This window comes from Anticarsia gemmatalis, chromosome 18, assembly GCF_050436995.1.
Source record: "Anticarsia gemmatalis isolate Benzon Research Colony breed Stoneville strain chromosome 18, ilAntGemm2 primary, whole genome shotgun sequence".
Classification (NCBI taxonomy): domain Eukaryota; kingdom Metazoa; phylum Arthropoda; class Insecta; order Lepidoptera; family Erebidae; genus Anticarsia; species Anticarsia gemmatalis.
Genome location: NC_134762.1, coordinates 2214798 through 2237065, shown reverse-complemented (window position 1 = coordinate 2237065; position 22268 = coordinate 2214798). Strand labels below are relative to the sequence as shown.

The window sequence follows — 22268 nt, the reverse complement described above, 5'->3', positions numbered from 1 at the left end:
TTTCTAATTGGCCTTGAAAATTATTAATGTTTTAGCCAAACATATGTGACCTGTTTGCACATAATACTTTTATGTTTCAGATGTTAAAATACCTGAACATAACTTGGCTGAACAGCACTGCGCATGCGATTCGAATGTCTTTCAGAGATGTTGGAAAAGGGTGCGTCTGACTTACTCTTGTTTATTGTAAAGCTTGTCCACCTGCTACCATATGTTATTATGTGAGCGGCAAACTCACGTATCCGCTCTTTGACCTAGAGTTCTCTGCAAAAATTGGCAATATAAACCCCAGTTTTCACCATTGATGCCTTGGTTAAACTTGCAAGAGCCACCTGCATACTTTGGAATTACATTTTGGTGTAAATACAAGTGTGCAGGTTGCGCTTGCGAGTTTAAACGAAGTCATTCATTGCTCCGATCCGTCCGCGGCAAAAATTGGGCTTGTGCTATGTCAGGGCATATCAAAACGTCAGATAGCTTAGGAGTTTAGTGGTCGAGAGGGCCGAAATCGGTCGCAAAACATCATCATCATCAGTCGGTCAACTTTGTAAAAATAAAGTTTTTTGACAGCTGGTTCAACATATACGAGAAGAAGTGGGAGTTCTACGGGGTCAGCAAACTGTGCAGGTTTATGCAACTGGTCAGATTTAGAATGCAAGTAAGTTAAGAAGATTACTATCTTTATCATAATAATATTACCTGTTATACCGCAAGATGTAAAGGTGTATAAAATAGACCCTTATTTCACCGTTTTCAATGTTAATTTGGAAAACATTTACCAGTCGGACCACTAAAAGCCTCAGAATTTTTCTTTTCAGCCTCATGAAAGTGAATTTTCTTGAGACTGAAAAGAAAAAATCTATTTTCTTGTTGTTTGAATGTTATAGTTGTATCTCGCACAAATAAAAAAAAATCTTCGTTTAGTAAATCCTAATGAAACTTTGGATTCTATACAAATGTAAAAATAGTCATTGAATGCATGTTAGTATTGTCGAAATCTTCTTTACCACTTCCTTCCAGTACGCTCTCCGGTTCTGCATAGAGCAGTCCATGGCGATGTTCGTATACATGTGTGAGACCCCGTGTTTGTGCACGTATCGCTGTGAAGAGGACTACGAGTGGGATCCCAACGACCTCATCAACACTCCCTTCCGTGCTGCCACTACGCTCTTCTACTTCCATCTCATGATGTCTGAGAACGGACCTTATTATACTACTGATCCTGCCCAGTTTGAGGTTTGTGTTTTATTTGACTAATTTATCATACTCATATTATAAAGCTGAAGAGTTTGTTTGTTTGAACGCGCTAATCTCAGGAACTACTGATCCGATTTGAAAAAATCTTTCAGTGTTTGATAGTCAGTAGTGAGTGAAAATCTAGGGCACAGTAACGTTTAGTTCTCTAATGGCAATAATGTCTGCTCAATTTGAAGATATTTAAGGGAGTGTCTTTTTCGACAATTTTAAAAGTGTTTCGATTACGAGTAGAGCGATTTTTGTAATTGATATTATAGAAAAACAAGCGTTTGATATTAAAATTACTTAAAGAAAATAGTTCTGGAGAAATACTTCAGTGCTGATAAGTTTTTCTATAAGTATAAATATTATACTTCTACACCATACGCTTTTGCTAATGTTTGGGGCAATTTCTTAGCCAAAACAATGTATTTTTAACAAAATAATGTATTTGTAACAGTAACATACACATTTTATAGCAGACGACCAATTTTATTATTTTCGATTTTTCAGTTCTTTTTTACAAAATTCATAGCCTGTTTCATATTTGCAGATAGTAATCCAACGTTTATTCCGGGAGATGCTGTATCGATGTCACTTTATACCTCAAGTACATCCCATGATCATGACCGGCTTGGTCTTCGACAAGGAGTTGTTCCTTACATCTATTGGTGAGTAAACCTAAATCAGATAATACCTTGCACTGATTAATTATTAAAGATTTGAATAATAACGTGCAAGGAGTTTTCTAAGGGCCTCTCAAAATGGGCTGTTGATTTAATATACGTGGAACTTACCCCTTAAGGGAGTCTGATGTGTAGTAGCTAGCTTCAGAGAGGCAAGCAGTCTTCTCGTCGCACGTTACACACGCGGAATTGGCAGGCACTCATGTGGTTTTAGTGGATATGCCCGCCCTTCTGGCGAGAGAGTCTCACATAACCGTTCGCTCTACCCAGGGAGCACAGTATGCTTCACGCATTTCACCACTTGAACAAAAGGCTATGTTAACCCTAAAGCTACTTCAGAGTAAACATCGCCTTTTTTTCTATGCCGGATTGGTCAATTATTGAGAAAATTTCCAAATAATATAGTAAATCAATATAAGGATATGCAAGAGGCATACGCTCAGCAGTGAACACACATATGCTGCTAGAAGAAGAAAATAGCAAATCTCAACACTGCGTCAAATAAACAGTGTATATTAATTGTTTTATTCTTAGGTCTGATGGAGCCCAACGTGGTGGAATACAGGGAGAGACTACTGAAGGCTTACAGGAAGGCGATAATACCGCTCAAGGCTTATATGAGGCAGTATGAGTGCTACAGAGAAATATACATGCTTGATATTGAAGCTTATGTGGAGTAAGTTAAAAAAAAACCGGGTTATTAGACAGTTGGTCTGGGATTTGATTTCTAACTGAAAAATGAGTGATGGAAGTTCAAGTAGTCGTAAATATAATTTTTATATAGAAAATGTGTGACAGTATTGGAGATTTATCGTGGGATTAGAAATGTTCTATAGTCAGTTTATCTTGGGTTCCGTTTCAGAAAAAAATATTTTTTGGAATAACTTCAATTTTTGTTTAAAATTTTGTTCTTAACATGTCAACGACCCTTATATCGATTTTGTGTAAATAATCCTTATATTGGTGACTTCACTAACAAACACTTTTCACTTATCGGAAAGTTGAGCATATAAATCTCTCTAAGCTCAAATATACTAAGAAGATTTTTCAAACGGTAACGAATCGTTTATTGGAATTTTAGTTTGAATTTTGATTATTGTTTCAGGAATTTCCGCGAAGAGAAACATTCTCACTCTGAGACACGCGAGGAGGTGCAGAGTCATTACGACGCGAAGCAGGACTTGATCTGGCGGCTGCCTCAGTACATCAATATTGGACCTTTTGCTATCAATGTGGATACGCTTAAAGTATGTTATAGCTGATGAACAAAATATCAAACTAATCATGAAAAGGGTAATATTTTTATTAGAAGTAGCCAGTTTATAGGCGCTTATAGATAAATACGCTTACCATATGATGAACAGTTTAGGCCAAAGGTTAAGCAATTTTTAACGTAGGTATTTCACAGGTGGGTGACCGCTAAATGGTTTTTGAGCTAAACGACTTGCGGAGGGCACCCTAAGGGTTTGTCCAGTTCACGCATCTAAGTTGATAACTATTTTAAAGCCACCGCTAGTACTCAATAGTGACCATCAATCAACTGAGTTACGTGATAGCCCTCCAGGTCATTATCCATTATGACAACAGTCGTTAAGCCATGACAAAAATTGTCGATTGGCTTGAATTACTTTGACAGTTTGACACTTGGTTGACCACTAACCATACGGTAAACAAAAGCTATATTATAAACAATGGTTGGTGTTACAGCAACTACTGGTAAACAAGCGTGCAGACATCATCAAAGCGTTGCTAGTGATGTGGTCTGAAGAAGTAAGGATCGTAGTCGATGACGTCATTCAGGCGTACAAGAGTATCATGCGCAAACTAGGCGAGAAGCCTAACACTATAGAACACGTGTTCGAGATTAGGGAATGGATGGAGTCTATACCATTCGCCTTGAAGACGCAAGAGGATATTATGAGAAGAGTTCATACGGTAAGAATGTTTTTCAATTTTTGTCGAGCTTCGTGTCACTGTCTTGATGGTGATAGCAATGGCCGCCTTTACGCAGACGCTCTATCGCGCGTTCTTAATAGCGTACAGGATTACGCACGGGAAAGACAGCGCGCTCTTCACTTACGATTTTCTTCGCGGGCTTGACAGATGAGCGCAGCGCGCGCCCTTTCCTTTCCCCTTGCACACCTTTTACACGCAGGCTCTTTCACGCGCGATTGTTGTTTCATGCGTGATAGAGTGTGTGTGTAAAGGGGGCTAATGATTCAAAATGTTTGTCGCGCTGCGTGTCACTGTCTTGATGGTGATGGCATTAAATCTTGACGTCGTACTCCGGCAATGTCTATTGAGTGGTGGTGACTAACTGCGGCGAGCCTAACTCTAAACTCTAATTAATTATGTTAAAATAAACTTTCTATAGTCTTAGTGAGTTTTGTTGCCCTGAGAAGGAAAAAAAACGTTACAATCTGGTGTGAAAGTTTTTCCCCCGTCTCATAAGACGATGATTTATATTAATAGCAGTTTCATACAATGTTGGCTATGGATATTTAACCACATCAACGTCCATCTTTACTACAATAAAGAGAAAGTAAGAAATATTTTGTATTCCATACAAAAATACAAATAAACCTTAGAATTGACTTCATTATTTTGCAGGACTATGAAGTTCTTGATGTGTTCTTCTTTCCTCTGGAGAACGAGGATTTCAAAGCTCTGTGGGAGGCCATAGGGTGGCCGCTTCAGATAACAAAGCAGGTCAGTACGATAATTCCTTTACATGCAGTTGACGACGGATGAGAAACGTAGTTTTACTTTCGTATTTCCTAGCTGTTGCGACAAATGATTCGTACGCTTAACTGCAAATCTGATTAAATTCAATAGGGTGATAGACTACATCTAGAAAAAACTTGTCTTAGGTTTAATTCAAGTCAACAAAAGTACGAACATAAATGCATAATTAAAAATCCTTGTATGTAAAAACAGGCGGAGGCAACCACAGACTTCCTGGAAGAAGAACAGGAGAAGTTCTGGAAGCTTCATCAGTTAGACGAACAGACGCTGTACGACAGGATCGACATGTTCACGGCACAGTGCATGCAACTTACACTACAGAACGACTTTGCTAAGGTGAGTGAAAAATCCAGAATTTAATTTTGTAAGACTAAGTGCTTTTGGTCTTCCATTTAGGCTTCCCTGAGGTACTGTGAGAATACAATCCTTTCTCCCCCCTCGGTTCTTTTTCTCATATTCTTCCTCTTGAGTCCTCTAAGGCTTTTTAAGTTTTCTGTTTAGTGTGTAGTATCTTGTAATCACTTTTTAAAAAAAAATATTAAATAGATTACGCAAAATGAGAAAACAAAAGCTCACTATATTTTCAAGCCTGAAGTCTGATATTTTACCCAATAATCTACTTCTATCTACCTATTCCATGGTTAACAATCTTGTAATGTTATTAATTATTCAGGTTCACGAGATAGCGAACGACATAAAGAAAGCGTGGAAGGGCATGAAGGACTCCCAGGAATGGGGCCGTGTCCTCAACCAACGGCAGAAGCTGTTCCAACAGCCCGTCGTGCCGTTCACTGATCTCAACAAACTGGTCAAAGAGTTCGAGCCGTATAGAAACCTGTGGGTCACTGCTTCAGGTACCATAATCCAAAAACTTTCATTCTTTTCATTTCAGATCATTATTGTAGTCAATAGAAGTAGAGTTTGTAAGTTGATTAGATACAGATCCTTGGAGCTACCGACCTGGTTATTAAAACCATTATAGCCTGTTTAATTAAAGAATATCACGTGGTTACGTATCATTGTAAGAAGTTTGAAGACCGCAGGCAATCTTTGAATAATGGCAAAGTCAAAGCTCTTCTATACAATTCTTATAAAGAATTAACGAGAATTTGTCAGTTTGTATAAGAGAGTCCTCCTTAAGACCACCAGGTATTCTAAAGATCTGGAGTATTCTCGTGGTTTCATCATAAGGTATTATGTCCCAAATGAGCATATGCTATATATAAAGCTGGTAGGCACCCTAGTTACACAATGATTAACCTTTTTATATACTTAACATGTGTTTTTAATGCTATTTCTAGAGTTCCTTAAGTCCCGTGAGGTGTGGTTCGATAATCCTTTGATGTACGTGGATGCTGACACAATAGAACCTCTAGTGAATGAGTACTACAAGACTATTATCAAGTGTGTGAGAACTTTTGCTGACCTGCCTAAGGTTCAACAAGTCGCCACTACTATACGGGTGAGAATAGATCTTTATTATATTAGTTAGGTCTATCTGCGACTGTAATATTGTTTCGACGCTGTTTAGAGCTCGTATACAAAACTGCGATAATGTACAAGCCCACACGACGCATCGAAAGATTTGTTTGTTTTGCTAACACCTTCCTGTTCAAAATTGTGCCGATTCACGATTGTGTGCTCATGCTCCGACGTAAATTTATATGCCCAATTGCCACAATAAATGCTAATATATTATATTTTTTCATTGCTTCCGATTATTATTATCGATATTGGCAGCTTTTCTCTACCGCTACAGCGCCGGCTTCCCTATTTTGCCAGTCATGTTTTGTATCACTCTTGTTCATGTCAACCTGACAAACATTATTTAATGATCGACCCATATATTTTTTTTAATATCTTACTGAAGATCAAAAAGGCTACTAACATCTTTTTTTAGGACGATATTGATGAGTTCCGGCCTCTGATACCGGTGATACAAGCTGTAAGGAACCCTGGCATGAAGGAACGGCATTGGAATGAGTTTATGGAAAAAGCTGGTAAGAAAAATAACTATTTACTTTTATAATCTGGTTGGTAAATGTATGCCACTGCAGATCACGCGGACTCGGGTTCGATTCCCGGATGGGAGAGAGTGCTTTTGATCTTTTTTTCTTTGTATCAGATTATTCTTAATAGCGGCCTGGAGTTTGGCCTCGTGGCTATATGGCTATAGGCTGGTCCCCTTTTACATGCAACTAACATTGTTAACGGCAAAACTAGCGTTACATCAGTAGGTATAACCGGCGTAATATTATGTATTTGACCTATTTCGAAAAAGATACATCTTGCGTGTGTCTAAAATTCATCATATTTTTTTCCGTTGCTTTCAGGCATAACCGTAACGATGAACGAGAAACAGACATTCCAGATGTGTCTGAAGCAAGGCGTGGCCGCTCATGCTGAGCTGATCGCCGAGATCGGAGAGCTGGCCAGCAAGGAGTACGTCATAGAACAGACCCTCGACAAGATGCAGAACGAATGGGCCGCTAGGGCCCTTGAGATGACTCCATACAAAACTACTGGTGTGTATTTTTTATTGGTTTCTCCTATTTGAACCAGGTGTCGAAATTGTTTACGTCGTTCAAAGGCCATTGATAACCCTTATTAGCTGACTTCAGAAAATGGAGAATTAGTTATTGTCGATGTTTCTCACTTCATAACTTTTTACTGGGTAAACCGATTTTGATGGTACTTTTTCTGTTTTGGAGGATAGTGCTTTCCGCGTGGTTCATTTAAGATTGATCTAAATGGATATATCCATGATTAATGCATCATTTTCTATACATGGATATATGTACATGGAAGCTGGTCATGTTAGGTTGCCACTAATGTGATATGAATGATACTTTTTTTTTTAGGCACGCATATAATGAAGATTGCAGATGATACTCTACAGTTATTAGACGAGCACTTATTGGCGACACAGCAGCTTGGCTTCAGTCCTTTCAAGGCGGCCTTCGAGCTGCGCATCCAGGAGTGGGATGACAAATTGCGCCTCACGCAGAAGGTCGTTGACCAGTGGATTGAGTGCCAGAAGTTAGTAGCACAAACTTGCAAGATTTTAGCAATTTGGATGGTTATTATGCGACACAGAATTCTGTTTTTGGATAAATTTCTGTTTAACTTGACTTTTACTACCTTGGTTAATTTACGACAATTGTCAGCACGACCTTAGCTTAGCTTAGCTTTGGCCTTATGATCCACGATTGAGCTCTTCAAAGCATTTAAGTGGACAGCTCAAATAAAATTACTCTTAATTAGGTACTACCCATCTATGAAGTGGCAGTACGGCGTAGGGCTCTTCCTCGTTTAGGAGGAAACCCTTGCCCTGCAGTGGGACAGTAATGGGTTAAGAATAAAAATTGTATAAAGCAATGTAAACATTACAGGGAATGGATGTACTTGGAGCCCATCTTCACATCTGAAGACATATCTCGTCAGTTGCCGCTAGAAGCCAAGAAATACGGCACTATGGAGAGGATCTGGCGAAGAATTATGTCGTCTGCTCTTGCATGTCCTAAGGTACGCTTCGAAATACATATCGTACTTAGTTTTCAAATACTATGCTTACACTTAACTTGCTGCGTTCAACAGTTCTAAGGTCATTCATATTCATCATATACAATCCTAAGGCCCGGGCAATTCTGCTGAATAAATGAATCCATGCACGAGTGCATATGGCCTTACAAAATTTTATTATGTCTATTTTACCTGCTTGGTAAGGTTAAAACAATAAGATGTGTCCCTGCAAATCAAAATGCCCTCTCATCTACGAACCAAAACCATAAATGCGTCAGTGTATTTATCGTATCCAGTATATTTTATAAAACGCTTGTGCGTTACAAACATGTTAGACAAATAAATTTTTACCTTCTTCCGCAGATAATGATCATCTGCCCAGACAGCCGTCTGCTAGACAGCTTGGTAGAAGCTAGACACTTACTGGACGTGGTGTCCCGCGGTCTCAACGAGTACATGGAGCTCAAACGGCTGCGGTTCCCTCGCTTCTTCTTCCTTAGTGATGACGAGCTTCTGGAGATCCTGTCCCAGTCGCGCAACCCTCGCGCTGTGCAGCCACATCTTAGGAAGTGCTTCGAGAATATTGCTAAGGTACATTATTACTTTAGTACTATTGATGATGATTGATGGCCAAGTAACTTTGAACCACCAAGTAACGTGTTAGTCACTATAATCTAAGGGAGAAAACAATGCTCAACATAGTGGCTTTCAAATAGTTGTCAACTGAGATACTCGATAGCCACCTGGAATGGTAAAGAAAGGGTAAAAATATTTGGAACTAGCTGACCCGCGCAACTTCGCTTGCGTCACAAAAGAGAGAATGGGTCAGAATTTTCCACGTTTTTATAACACTTTTTACTGTTACTCTGCTCCTATTGGTCGTAGCGTGACGATATAAAATATGCTTTTTTTTCACGAAAAATATTCTCAAAATTATTTATATCTCTTATTAAAACGAAATCGCGCTAAGGCATATCCGCCATTAAAACAGTTGCCATGACAACGGAATTTCGTTAATTCAATGTGTCATTATAATGTTGATTATTCGCGACTACGCTCGCCACCTGAATTTTCCCGGGAAATGCGTCATTTTCCCGGGGTAAAAAGTAGCCTATGTCCTTTCTCGCGTATCAAAATATCCCCATACCAAATTTCATGCAAATTAGTTCAGTAGTTTAGGCGTGATTGAGTAGCAGACAGACAGACAGACAGACAGAGTTACTTTCGCATTTATAATATTAGTATGGATAAGTCGTCAGTTTAAATGTAAAACACTACTCCAACGACTTTTTGAAATTAAATGTGTATTAGAAAATTTACAGTACTTTAAAAATTATTGTTTTTGTCCTTCAGGTCACCTTCCAACAAGACCTGAAGATAACTCACATGCACTCTAGCGAAGGTGAGATAGTAGAACTGAAGTACCAGTTCTATCCGAGCAGCAACGTGGAACAATGGCTGTTACTGCTTGAAGATACCATGAGGCATAGCAGTAAGTAAATAAATAATAAATAAATATTGTGGGACAACTCATACACGGTCATTTGATTCCAAACTAAGCAGAGCTTGTAATATCGTAACCAAATAACTAATAAACATACTTATATACTTCTAAATACATACTTATATAGATAAATTGACAACTGGGCTCAGAAAATATATTCGCGCTCATCACACACAGATTGTCCCGGGTGGTATTCGAATACACCACGCGCGACTCTCTTTCTCTCTCTTCCTGGCTATTCATCCCATATGTTGGTGGAGTCAGCCATACGTAATCTTTCCACTACGACCTATCCTTGACGTCGTCTTTCTTAACCTCACATGTCTCCATATCTCGCCGCAACACTTCTGTCCACGTAGTACACACGATGTAAATGCCCAAATCACTTTTTTTTGTTTGTTTGTCTGTCTGTCTGTTTTTCAGTTGGGCTAGAGCTATCTTTCGAACAGATGGACGATTGGAATCAAAAAAAGGATAATTAGACTTGTATGGGAATTTGTATAAATTCAAAGTATAGACTTTTGTATTTGGTATTTTATCAACAACCACATCTACAGTTCTTGCGTGGAAATTTAAATACCCTGAAGAATTACGTAAAACGGTTGTGGGAATAATGATCATCAGCACTAATGAAATCAGATTACATCAGTAGTATGATTTCTTGCTTACAGTTCGGTTAACTCTCGTGAGAGGCTTAGAGGAGTTATGGACGCTACCTCGTTCTGAATGGGTCTTACGCTGGCCAGGACAAGTAGTGATCGCCGGCTCGCAGACCGCGTGGACGGCGGGAGTTGAGAACGCTATAGAAGAATACAGAATGGAGTATTTCTTTGATGAGAATTTACAGCAGGTATAGAAAAACTAGTTAAAACCCCGTTTGTTAAACAATCTATACTTTAAAAGTGCTGTCTCCTATTTTGTAAGAAGTTTGATTGATTGGAACTGGCGAAAATTAACAAAATCCCATTTTTCGGACACTCTGGATTGGATGGATGGATATTTTATGTCAGAATTTAAAGGAAGTCGCTGTTCTATGAAATTACACTAATGTTGCCATGAACATATATCGGTATATAACACATTGTATTGCCAGTGACAAGGACATACGAAAAATGTTATGTGAAATGGGCACCGTCCCGAAATTTTTAATCTCACTAATCAAATCGATCAATTTGATGAGTGATCAAATATATATTTTTTAATGTATTTCCAATTAACTGTATGTTTCATTGTCCTCAGCTCGATAGTCTCCGCTCGCTAGTGAAGGGTGACCTGACTTTCTTCCAACGAGAAGTGTTGTGCGCGCTCATCGTCATTGAAGTGCACGCTCGTGACGTCACACGCACGCTCGTCGACGAGAACGTGCGCAACGTGTCCGACTTCCAGTGGATCTGTCAGTTACGGTACAACACTTTTGAGACTTTTGCTTTTGTTGAATTTGAGAATGTTTTATGGATTAACGCGATCCTTCTCGCTTTACGTTCTTTGCGAATGGCTTCCTTTATGCTATGCGTAGTCAACACTTAATTTAAAACAATGATACTGTTTCTGAAAACCGAAGTTGATAATATACTTCATGTGTTTGACTACCGATTATACTCTTTAAAATATAGCTTGATTAGAATGACAGATGTCAAACAGTGTTGACTAGGGTTGTAGAAGTATTGATCGAAATCGATAGCGAAAAAATCGAATCTAAAATAATTATGTTCGATTCAATTATTTTTGAATTTGCTTTTTACGAATTATTGTTGTGAATCTTATTGTTTAAGCAAATTCGTATAGGACGACCAGCCCTACTTTTAACACCGCACGGAGACCTCCTAGTTTAGTATTAATTAGGATCAATTAAATAAAACAATGAAAATAGTTAAATAAAATTAATTTATTCAGTAAATGGTGCAATTCTGATGATAGGGATGAGGATGATAGTAATATACTGATTTACTTCTTTATGAAAAATAACAATTATTGTTAATATTGTTTTAATCAATCGATTTACTCTTATCTATTGTGTCTCCTCACTAAAATTTTTGCAACATGACGTAGCCTTGTAGAGAGGTTGAAAATTATTAGGTTTATTTTAAGACTAAAGAAAATAGTACTGATTTTTAGTTTAAAGGCTAATTGTATTTAATTATTCTGATTTCTTATTGGGGATCTGTATTTAAAAAATAGTTATAATGACAAACAAGACAGATTTTTCGTGTTTCAATTTGTAATACTCGTTAGACGTCACTACAAAGTTATGTTCTCTGTTTTGCTTAGAACTGTCATTTTAATCAAGCTATATTTTAAAGAGTATAGGAGGTTCGATTCCCGGATAAATTTATGTAGATGTGCTTTTTCATTTTCTTTTAAATTCTTTCGAGACTAGCCTAAATTTAAGCTGCGTCAACAATAAGGTCATCCCTTATCACAAGGGAGCAATCATGTAACATATCATTCATACTTTCAAAAAGTATAAAAAATCATTTCTTGCAGATACTATGAGATAATTAAGCCCATGGATCCTTTGGAAGAGGGCGAACTACCTGAGATATACCAAGACGAGGTGAGACTGGACACCTCCGCGTTCTACCGCCAGTTCAGTCAGAACCACTGCGATGTTCGGGCTTTGAACTCCATCTTCACTTACCAGAATGAATATTTAGGAAACAGGTATGAAATCTCTTTTTTCAATTGATTCGCGCAGGCTTTACAAAATTACATTCAACATCTCAATCACTCATTGGTTGATTTTCTTCATCATCCGTTTAGTTGCTTTCAGGAGAAATCAAATAAAATAATTTATTTAATTTAGATAATAAATGAAATAGCGCAAAGAAAAAGTAATGAATTTGTAAAAACTTTATGTATCTGTTTCTACTACTAAAACGCCTGTTTGTATTTTTTTTAATCGCATTTTTTGTTATGGCTTGTATTATCAGCAGATATGTATTATTGTGCAAAATTTTGAGTCGTATCCGTTTCCGTGCTTCTGTTGGACAACTAGTATTCCCTATATTTTCCAATCCTTGATCATTCATTGCGTCGGATCACCTAGGATTTGTATAAATAGTTAACTATTGTTACAGTGGTAGGCTCGTGATAACTCCGCTGACTGATCGTTGCTACCTAACTCTGATGTGTGCGATGCATCTCAAGTTTGGAGGCGCTCCCGCCGGACCAGCTGGTACCGGCAAGACAGAGACCACTAAGGTAAATATCCAACATGTCCTTTGATTGACGACATTTGGCCAACGATACGTTTCCCAGTAGTTATTTAAACAGTTTTCCCGCTTTTCCAGTTTTTCGGTCCGAATTCAATGGAATAGGTATGATTTTTATTTCAAGGAATATTGATGGAACATAGGAATAAGGAATATGGATATTTATTTTATTTCATCATAGGTACTCCACCTAATGAAGAACTTGAGTCTTTAACTATTATTGGTTTTGATTTTATTTAATTAAACTCTATACTAGAATATTTAAAAACAAACTGTTCCAAAATGATGGTGGAAAGTAGGTATAAGTATACACAAGTTGACCAAGTGAAGTTTTTCTTTTAAGAAGTGTTTTTGAGAACTTTTAAGGCGCCCATAGCCAGTTGCGCTCTGTGGGTTAAGCAACCGTCGGCGCGGTCACTCCATAGATGGGTGGCCGCATAGTGGTATTTGAACTGAGCGTCTCCGTGCTTCGGAGGGCACGTTCGGTCCCGGTTGATGTCAATAAGATAACAGTCGTTAAGCCATGTCAAAGGCCTATGGGCGGCTTAAACAACTTTGACACTAGGTTGACCACTGACCAACACTTTGACAAATGAAATGAATGAGAACTCTGAAGCATTTTGTCACTGTAGATCCATTTAATAACAAATTGTTTGGTACACAGGATTTGGCGAAAGCTCTGGCAGTGCAGTGCGTGGTGTTCAACTGCTCCGATCAGTTGGACTACATGGCTATGGGCAAATTCTTCAAAGGATTGGCTGCGTCAGGAGCTTGGGCATGCTTCGATGAGTTCAATCGTATTGATATTGAAGTGCTCTCTGTAGTAGCACAGCAGGTGATCTTACAAATACATAAGTTGCTATAGGCTATAATACTTACACAGTGTTGCCAACTACGAGATTTTATCCTGAACCTCGTGGGAAAAGAATGTTTAGAGAATCTGTAATATTTTACTTAAAATAAAAAGAAGAATTGCTAGCTTGCAACATTGACAACTTGGCTAATCTCTCTAAGTACTCAGTCTTGCAAAAGACAGTCAGGCAATCAAAAGTTAGTCAGTTTACATAGGAGTATGATTTTTAAATTTATTAACGACCTCCGTGGCGCTGTGGTTAAGGGTTTGATTCCCACATGGAACAATTATATTATTTGTGCGATCCACAAATAGTTGTTTCGAGTCTGTTTGTACTTTGTGTCCGTTGTTTGTATGTTTGCAATTGTTTAGCAATTTTTAGCGTAGGAGATGTATTTTTGAAAGGAAAAGGAAGAAAGAGAAATAATTTTATGTATGTTTTTCTGGTGTGTGTTCAGGTAGTCACCATTCAAAAGGCACAGGTGCTACGTCAGGACAGGTTCATGTTTGAAGGCGTGGACCTTCCACTCAAGGCATCCTGCTCTGTATTCATCACAATGAACCCTGGATATGCTGGTAAGCATCTGTTATCTGACCCTATAATACAAGCTATGCTTATTTTAGTGTAACACTAAATAATGCAATCCAAATATATTTCGAACTAGCGAACTGGCCCGACTTTGTCCGGGAATTTTATCCATTTAGATCCCAAGAATTTGGATCCCATCGAAGAATTATTGAACTTTGTTTAGATGTTTAAAAGTAATGCGCGTACAAACATTTCCGTGTTATATTTATTTATATAGATTTTAACTCTCAGGTCGTACGGAGCTGCCTGATAATCTGAAGGCGCTGTTCCGTCCCATCGCTATGATGGTGCCAGATTATGCGCTGATCGCTGAGATTTCGTTGTTCTCATTCGGATTCTCTGAAGCCAAGATCCTAGCTGGAAAGATCACGACTACCTTCAGGCTTAGTTCTGAACAGCTGTCTTCACAGGTATATCATATTATAATCATTTTTGCCGTCCAAACGAGTGGTTGAGAGAGGGTTCAAACCTATGACAGCATTTTCATGACTTTGCAAAGATGTGTGTGTTAAGAAATAAGTGATGCTTGTTTTACCTGTATAGGAGATTGTATAATGAAACATTGCATACCTAAGGCCAGAAACCGCGTAAAACGGACGCCCGTGCTGTCCAAAAGTGTTCCGTTGTGGACAGATTTTTAGGAGAACACGCGAAATTTAAATATTTTTGAAAGGCTGCAGTGTCCAAAATTTACCTTTGGCCTGCTTGGTAGACTTAAGGCACTTAACCTTTCCTCCATTCCGGGAAGAAGCTCTTGCCCAGAAAACATAGTATTGGGTTAAATTCCATTTGTTTTTAAGTATTTCCAATGTGTATAGGACCACTACGATTTCGGTATGCGTGCCGTGAAGACGGTGATCACGGTAGCCGGCAACCTCATCAGACAGATGCCTGACGGAGACGAGAGGCAAATCGTGTTGAGAGCACTCAGAGACGTCAACGTGCCCAAGTTCTTAGCTGACGATTTGGTGTTGTTTAATGGTGAGATAAAAATAGATTTATTTAAATTAAAGTTCAAGTTTCAGGTTATAAAAAGTCCATACATATAATATATTATTATATACTTTAGTTTAAGGATTAAACTACTAAGAAGCTAGACTATTAAATTAATTGTAAGGGCCTGGCATAGTAGTTAAGATCGTCACCCCGCCACTACTAGTGGGTCAGGTTTGATTCCCACACGGAACGAATACTTGTGCCATCCAAAAATAATTGTTTCGGGTCCGGTTGTACTTTTTGTCCGTTGTTTGTATGTTTATAAAAGTCTTTGTGATACAAGAGCAACACTTATTGCGGAAATTGTATTTATTTTGAGAAAAGAAAAGAAAGAAAATATAGGTGACTCTCTTTAAAAAATCTCGTTACTACAGTGTATGTTTAAATTGAAGATTGTAGAAAGATCAGCCTATGCGTTCTCGCTTCTGTATACTACAATAGCAACAAAGCGTAGTTAAAGGCATGTTTATACGCAAAAACAAAAGAACCACACTAACTAATATTACTAAAGTATTGAAACTTAAGCACTTTCGTTAATTTCAGGTATTATATCTGACTTGTTCCCTCGCGTGGAGATCCCGGTGGTGGACTACGGTATCATGGAGCAGTCTATAAGGAACATGCTCGTCAAGCGCGGATATGACGACTTGTATAGTAAGTTTAAAATGAACATCACTGATTAAGTGTTTATTTAATGTGTTTAATCTCTTTACCTACAGTGAAAATATGAAATATTTGCTTGGAAAATTAGTTTTGTGATGCTTTCTGACAATTTCTTTAGCGATGACCTGAAATACAAGTGACATAGCCTAGTTTAGCACCACCCTCCCACAATAGTCAAATTATATTACTTACAATTGCTAAACTCTTTGTGTGTGATAAATCCGAAAAAAACTTCCTTATCTAGAAAACACGTAACACCGCTGGTATTCTGTCTGACTCCTTGTTTTTTCATTCGGATTCGGTTCAGTTGGTCTATTTTACTACCTGATTTTGATGGTGTTATGGACGAGGAATTTAGAGTCAATATATGCGCCCAAATGAGTTAGATGTGATTATTTTTTTCAGCTTTCATATTCAAAGTGATACAATTGTATGAGACGACGGTGGTGAGACACGGTCTCATGTTGGTTGGACCTGCTGGTGCCGGTAAAACTAAGGTAAGTTATAGTATTTCTAAAATGAGAATTTCACTTCATATTTAGGCCCCTGCCGCCTATCTTCTAGCACTTGAAACCATCGGACGGATTTATTTACTGTTTTTTTTTAATGGTAGTTTCCATACTTAAATTGTTCAAATAACATTCCGGCTTATAGTATAACGCATCCCAATCGGAAAATGAATAAGTAGTGCCGGCCAAGTGCGAGTCGGTCTCGCGCACGAAGGGTTCCGTACTATCATCATTTATTTTTATGAAAGGTAATATACAAGTAAAACAGACAACGGAGTCATAGTAATAGTGTCCCGTTTTACCTTTTTGGTACGGATCTCTAAAACTTACCCACGGTTAACTATCATACATAAGTGACTAGCAAGACAATTTGTCTTTAATTACAAAAGTGGAGATCCCAACCAAGGCATAAAAGATTTTCATATAGTCATTTTGATTGTAAAACAGTGCTATGAAGTCCTTCGCGACGCGTTAACCGCGATCAAAGGCAAGCTGGCGCCAGACGGGTTCCCCTTCACGCCAGTTCATACGTTTATCGTGAACCCCAAATCTATCACCATGGGACAGCTCTATGGGGAGTTTGATCTACAAACCCATGAATGGTGAGTATTTAAGCATAGTAGTAAATTACTAAAAATAAAAGTCTATTCTAGCAAAGAATGAGGTGTACGAAACTGTGAATGCATTTAAAAACCTAAAAGGCACTACTCTCAGATTTGCAACGTTTCGATGTTTTACACAACATGAAAATACTTAAGTGATCCTATTATAAAATATATTGCGGTTATTAACGTAAAGATGTATTATTTGCTTCGAATTTGCTTGAAGTTTCGGCAGAGGCTTTGCTAGCCGCTATCGATACTGACTTCTACATTCTTTGTCCCACTGCTGGGCAAGGGCTCCTCCCGAACGAAGGAGTGATAAAATATATGATTTTTTATTAATATTGATAATTCATTTAATTAGGACTGACGGTATACTGTCAAGTTTAGTACGCGGTGGAATAGCGGTGGAAGATATGGACAAACGTTGGTACGTGTTCGACGGACCTGTCGATGCGGTGTGGATCGAGAACATGAATACTGTACGTTCAGTTTTCTCATACTACTATTATATTCTATTCTCATAGCCAGTTGCGCTCATCGGTCGATAAACGATCAGTGGATTAAGCAACCCTTGGCATGGTCAATCTATAGATGAGTGAACGCGTAGTGGTATTTGAACTGAACGTCTCCGTGCTTCGGAGGGCACGTAATTAGTCGGTCCCGGTTGTTGTCTACTAAAATAACAGTTGTTAAGCCATGTCAAAGGCCTTTCGTGCGGCTTGAACAACTTTCACACAAGGTAAACCACTAACCGTACGACAGAATAGAATAGAACTATTATATTAACAGAAAATGTAACTGTTGCACAGAGGTCTCGGGTTTGAATTCGCGGCTAGGCAAGTTCGTTGCGCCACAGTGTTTCTGTTCAGAAATTCTGCTGTAACACACTTTGCAATATTGGCATCAAACCTCGTGACGGGCAGTCTCATGCACAATCGTTCAGACCATATTCTTGTTTTTAATACATAGTTGTTACTAGCAAAACTGTATATTATACTACCTCAGGTACTAGATGACAACAAAAAGCTATGCCTCTCAAGCGGTGAGATCATGAAACTGACAGATCGTCAGCGCATGATATTCGAAGTAGCCGACCTGGCTGTGGCATCGCCGGCTACCGTGTCTCGTTGCGGCATGGTGTATCTGGACACTATGGTAGTCGGTCTACCTCCATTGGTTAATGCTTGGATGAAGAGCAATCTGCCACCAGTAAGTATTTGTAAATATTTTTTGTCTGTTCGTTCGATTTTTAAGGTGCTACCTAGGAGATGAAGATTACTGATATAGAAATATCTTGTAGAAAGCTGAATAAAGGCAGAACTGCAACTTTATTTATTTGCTAAGAACTGCTTTTGGAAACCTATTTTTTTGGATTATTTATTAAAATTTTAGCAGCACAAACCAGCTGTTACACCTCAATTCCAAAAAAAAGGGATGCCGCTTAGTGGTGTTTGAGCATCTCCGTGCTTCGGAGTAAAATGTATGTCCAAGTTGTTCTCAAAGACCGCAGTCATTTTACCATATCGCAGACCTTCGAGCTGCTTGAACAACTGTGACACTAGGTTGACTCAACTGATATTATAATGAAATCCAAAACTATTTTGTGCCTCTAAACAGATAGCAGACAACATCCGCAAGATCCTCCCAGGCATCATCACAACGTACCTGTACCCTGCGCTAGAATTGTTAAGAGAACGTCTTACTGAGATCGTGGGGTCCATTGACTCGTCCCTAGTGCTGAAGTTCTTAGAACTGCTGGACTATAGGCTCAGACCGTTGACAGGGAAGGATGATCGACCTCCACCAGGCCCGCCGTTCTTGGCTACAATGCGTAAGTGACTCAGAGATTGTGTTTTATTTAAACATTGTAGGATCGTTGCCGAACGGTGAAGAAGAAATAATGTGATGAGACAAGGCGAGTGAGTCGTGAACAGTTCTTTACGGAATGCAAAATCTATTACAAACTTGACCTTGAACAGTGCTGTGAAGTCAACCTACTATTTGAAGAATAGCTCTTAGAGACAATAATGCCGATTGACCACGAGAACAAGACGCTGGCATCTACCTGTCCACGATTAGAAGATATGGTCTTCCAATTTCGGCTAGCAATCATCGTACTCTCATTGTCTTTGCTGTAATGGCTGCCTTGAAAATTTATTCTAATGGTATAAATTAATCAATTCGCTAAGGGTAAGCATATTTTTGTATTTACAGCTCGTCTAGCACCACTATGGGTAGTCTGGGCAGTGATCTGGTCGGTCGGAGCTACATGCGATCATAATGGACGCGCGATATTCTCCGACTTTATAAGACAGAAGACCACTGAGGCGGGACTTAAGCCGCTGTTCCCTGCCGCTGGAAGAGTCTATGATTATACGTGAGTGTTCATTAAATCTTTATACTTTTATGTATTAGAACTTTGACTCCACAGAATGGTGTGTGATTACTTGACAAACAAGCAATGACGTAGGTAAGCCCCTTCTGACCATTCTTAAAACTCTGATTATTACTGTTAATATAGAGTTTTCTTGAGAAAAAATCTCAACAACTACCGAAATAAGCTCCTCTTAGTGGCTCTTAGCTAGAGCTACCACGTATTATAGTATGATAGAAAAAATGCGTTTCTGTTAATTATAAATTATTTATTAGTGGTCTAACTGGTGCTATACAAAATAACAAAATTACTGAACCTAATGCGTAAATAAATGTTTATAACAGTCTTCATGACGGTGGCTTCACTGATTTGACGGAAGACGGTGAACCGGCCGCCCCTTACTGGTACAACTGGATGGCTACTCTTGAACCTTATGAAGTCGACCCGGAGTGGCAATTTGCAGGTACGAGGTCTTAGTGTAACCTTATCTATGACATATATCTCCAAACAAACGTTCTATCGGCAGATGTACGTATCTACATATAAATGGATATGATTGGTGGATATCAAACGCATCCATAGCTATGTAGCATAGGACATCTCCAATGGAAAGGTGTAAAGCAATCCTTTGAGGTCTTGATAAAGAATAGTTTCCTGAAAGTTATCCATACTAATATAATAAATGCGAAAGTAACTCTGTCTGTCTGTCTGCTACTCAATCACGCCTAAACTACTGAACCAATTAGCATGAAATTTGGTATGGAGATATTTTGATACCCGAGAAAAGACAAAGGCTATATATCATCACGCTACGACCAAAAGGAGCAGAGTACCAGTAAAAAATGTTACAAAAACGGGGAAAAATTTCACCCATTCTCTTTTATTGGACGCAAGCAAAGTTGCGTAGGTCAGCTAGTTAACAATAATTTCAAAGAATCTAGATGTTTTTTTAAGTCTTTTTCAATATACCATATCTGAAAAAGAATCGTTCTACTCCCAACTTGTCTTCAATTTTTATTTCACAGACATCGAAGTGCCAACACTAGACAACGTCCGTAGCGCGGCGCTCCTCGGCTACAAGGTGCAGAACTGCAACCACGTGATATGTGTTGGTCCTACTGGTACCGGGAAGACTGTCACCATCACCTCCAAGCTATCACATGGACTGCATAAGAAGTTTATCTGCGAGTTCCTCGTGTTTTCTGCTAGGACTTCTGCTAATCAGACGCAGGTAAGTATTTTAGCGTAGGGTCACATCAGGTTGTTAATTTCTGTGTATATAGAGTACTACCCCAAGATATAAACCTGTCTTTGTGAGGAGAGGTTCCTCGGTAATGGTAAGTATCAATCGAAAAAAACATAGATGATGCCGAGTGGCTGAATATATGTAGTCGCTTAGATATTTTTTTTGCTAAATTGCATTTAATAAACTAATATCAGGCGTGATATTACGATGTCCATATGCAATTGAACAGTCTATTTGTAGATGTAGTTTATGTTAGACTGGCTATTAATGTATAAAAATATACTTTCCTACTATTCTTTGTCTTTCAGGATGTGATAGACAGCAAACTGGACAGACGTCGGCGTGGAGTCTTCGGCCCTCCTCCTACCAAGCGTCAAGTATTCTTTATAGATGACTTAAACATGCCTGCATTAGAGGTTCGTTTCGACCTTGTTCATATCCGCAGACAAAAAAATCCTGTGATTCTTTAGTAAAACTGGCCGTAAGAAATCTAAATTTTAGTTAAATTGTTATACTATAGCGTATATATGTTTTTTGCTTTTGCAGGTGTATGGTGCGCAGCCACCTATTGAATTACTGAGACAATTTATGGACTTCTCAGGTAATTCACTTGCTAATACGATATACTGAGAATGGCTGAGATATCTTCAGAAAAGACAGCTCTCATTCCAAATAAAAGTATTTTTTGAGGATAGGATTGCATTACACCTGCGAGTCCTCTTCAATCTGCAATTCGAACTACTTTTCTTCAAGATAGCGTAACACAGGACCACGTTAAAAGAAAACAGACTACAGTTTATTCAATGTCTTATAGTACGTTTAGAATGTAAATAACCTAAGCACTAGCGGTTTTGCAATTATATTCACATATAATTTTTATTTATTTGAAAAGATTTTTAGATATTATGTATACTACTGACATGCGTAACACTAATTTCGTCTACCAGGTTGGTATGACCGCCTGAATATTGGTGAGTTCAAGACCTTGATTGATGTGGGTATCGTGGCAGCGATGGGTCCTCCCGGCGGCGGAAGGAACCCCGTCACTATGAGGCTCATGAGACATTTCCATTACATTTCCTTCACTGAGATGGAGTACTCCAGTAAGGTAAGCATTGAAATTTATGTTTTTTTTTATTACGAATAACTTTTAGTATTAAAGATTGTGAATGTAATGTAATGTGTTATTTAACTGCACGTTTGGCGCAGTGGTTTAAGCGGTCACCTCGCCGCAACAACCGGAGCGCCGCGTGTGGTGGGTTCGAATCCCACCCGGGACAAATCTTTGTGTGATGAGCACGAGTATTTGTTCTGAGCCTGGATGTTAATGTATCTATATAAGTATGTATTTAGAAGTATATAAGTATGTTTATCAGTTATTTGGTTACCATAGTACAAGCTCTGCTTAGTTTGGAATCAAATGACCGTGTGTGAGTTGTCCAATCATATTTATTTATTCATATTTATTTATTAAAGGCAATTATGAGTAGTTCTAATGGTGAAGGAAAACATAATGAGGAACACTATT

At 38.5% G+C, this 22268-nt stretch overlaps 1 protein-coding gene across 1 annotated transcript in view; it reads left to right on the top strand.

Moving 5' to 3' along the window:
* LOC142980689 (dynein axonemal heavy chain 1-like) overlaps positions 1-22268 on the top strand; it is a 51912-nt gene that overhangs the window by 6914 nt on the left and 22730 nt on the right. Inside the window, exons 12-48 of the mRNA XM_076126217.1 lie at positions 81-160; positions 571-658; positions 1021-1236; positions 1790-1907; positions 2457-2598; positions 3028-3169; positions 3630-3857; positions 4533-4631; positions 4860-5003; positions 5341-5521; positions 5969-6129; positions 6568-6667; positions 7001-7192; positions 7529-7706; positions 8060-8192; positions 8553-8780; positions 9543-9681; positions 10365-10543; positions 10933-11096; positions 12178-12354; positions 12771-12894; positions 13570-13740; positions 14217-14334; positions 14579-14757; positions 15166-15328; positions 15887-15997; positions 16412-16503; positions 16963-17117; positions 17482-17599; positions 18126-18329; positions 18738-18951; positions 19335-19497; positions 19839-19957; positions 20520-20725; positions 21049-21156; positions 21287-21341; positions 21688-21848. Coding sequence (XP_075982332.1) covers positions 81-160; positions 571-658; positions 1021-1236; positions 1790-1907; positions 2457-2598; positions 3028-3169; positions 3630-3857; positions 4533-4631; positions 4860-5003; positions 5341-5521; positions 5969-6129; positions 6568-6667; positions 7001-7192; positions 7529-7706; positions 8060-8192; positions 8553-8780; positions 9543-9681; positions 10365-10543; positions 10933-11096; positions 12178-12354; positions 12771-12894; positions 13570-13740; positions 14217-14334; positions 14579-14757; positions 15166-15328; positions 15887-15997; positions 16412-16503; positions 16963-17117; positions 17482-17599; positions 18126-18329; positions 18738-18951; positions 19335-19497; positions 19839-19957; positions 20520-20725; positions 21049-21156; positions 21287-21341; positions 21688-21848 — 5550 coding nt within the window. The remainder of the gene's footprint in view (positions 1-80; positions 161-570; positions 659-1020; positions 1237-1789; positions 1908-2456; positions 2599-3027; positions 3170-3629; positions 3858-4532; positions 4632-4859; positions 5004-5340; positions 5522-5968; positions 6130-6567; positions 6668-7000; positions 7193-7528; positions 7707-8059; positions 8193-8552; positions 8781-9542; positions 9682-10364; positions 10544-10932; positions 11097-12177; positions 12355-12770; positions 12895-13569; positions 13741-14216; positions 14335-14578; positions 14758-15165; positions 15329-15886; positions 15998-16411; positions 16504-16962; positions 17118-17481; positions 17600-18125; positions 18330-18737; positions 18952-19334; positions 19498-19838; positions 19958-20519; positions 20726-21048; positions 21157-21286; positions 21342-21687; positions 21849-22268) is intronic.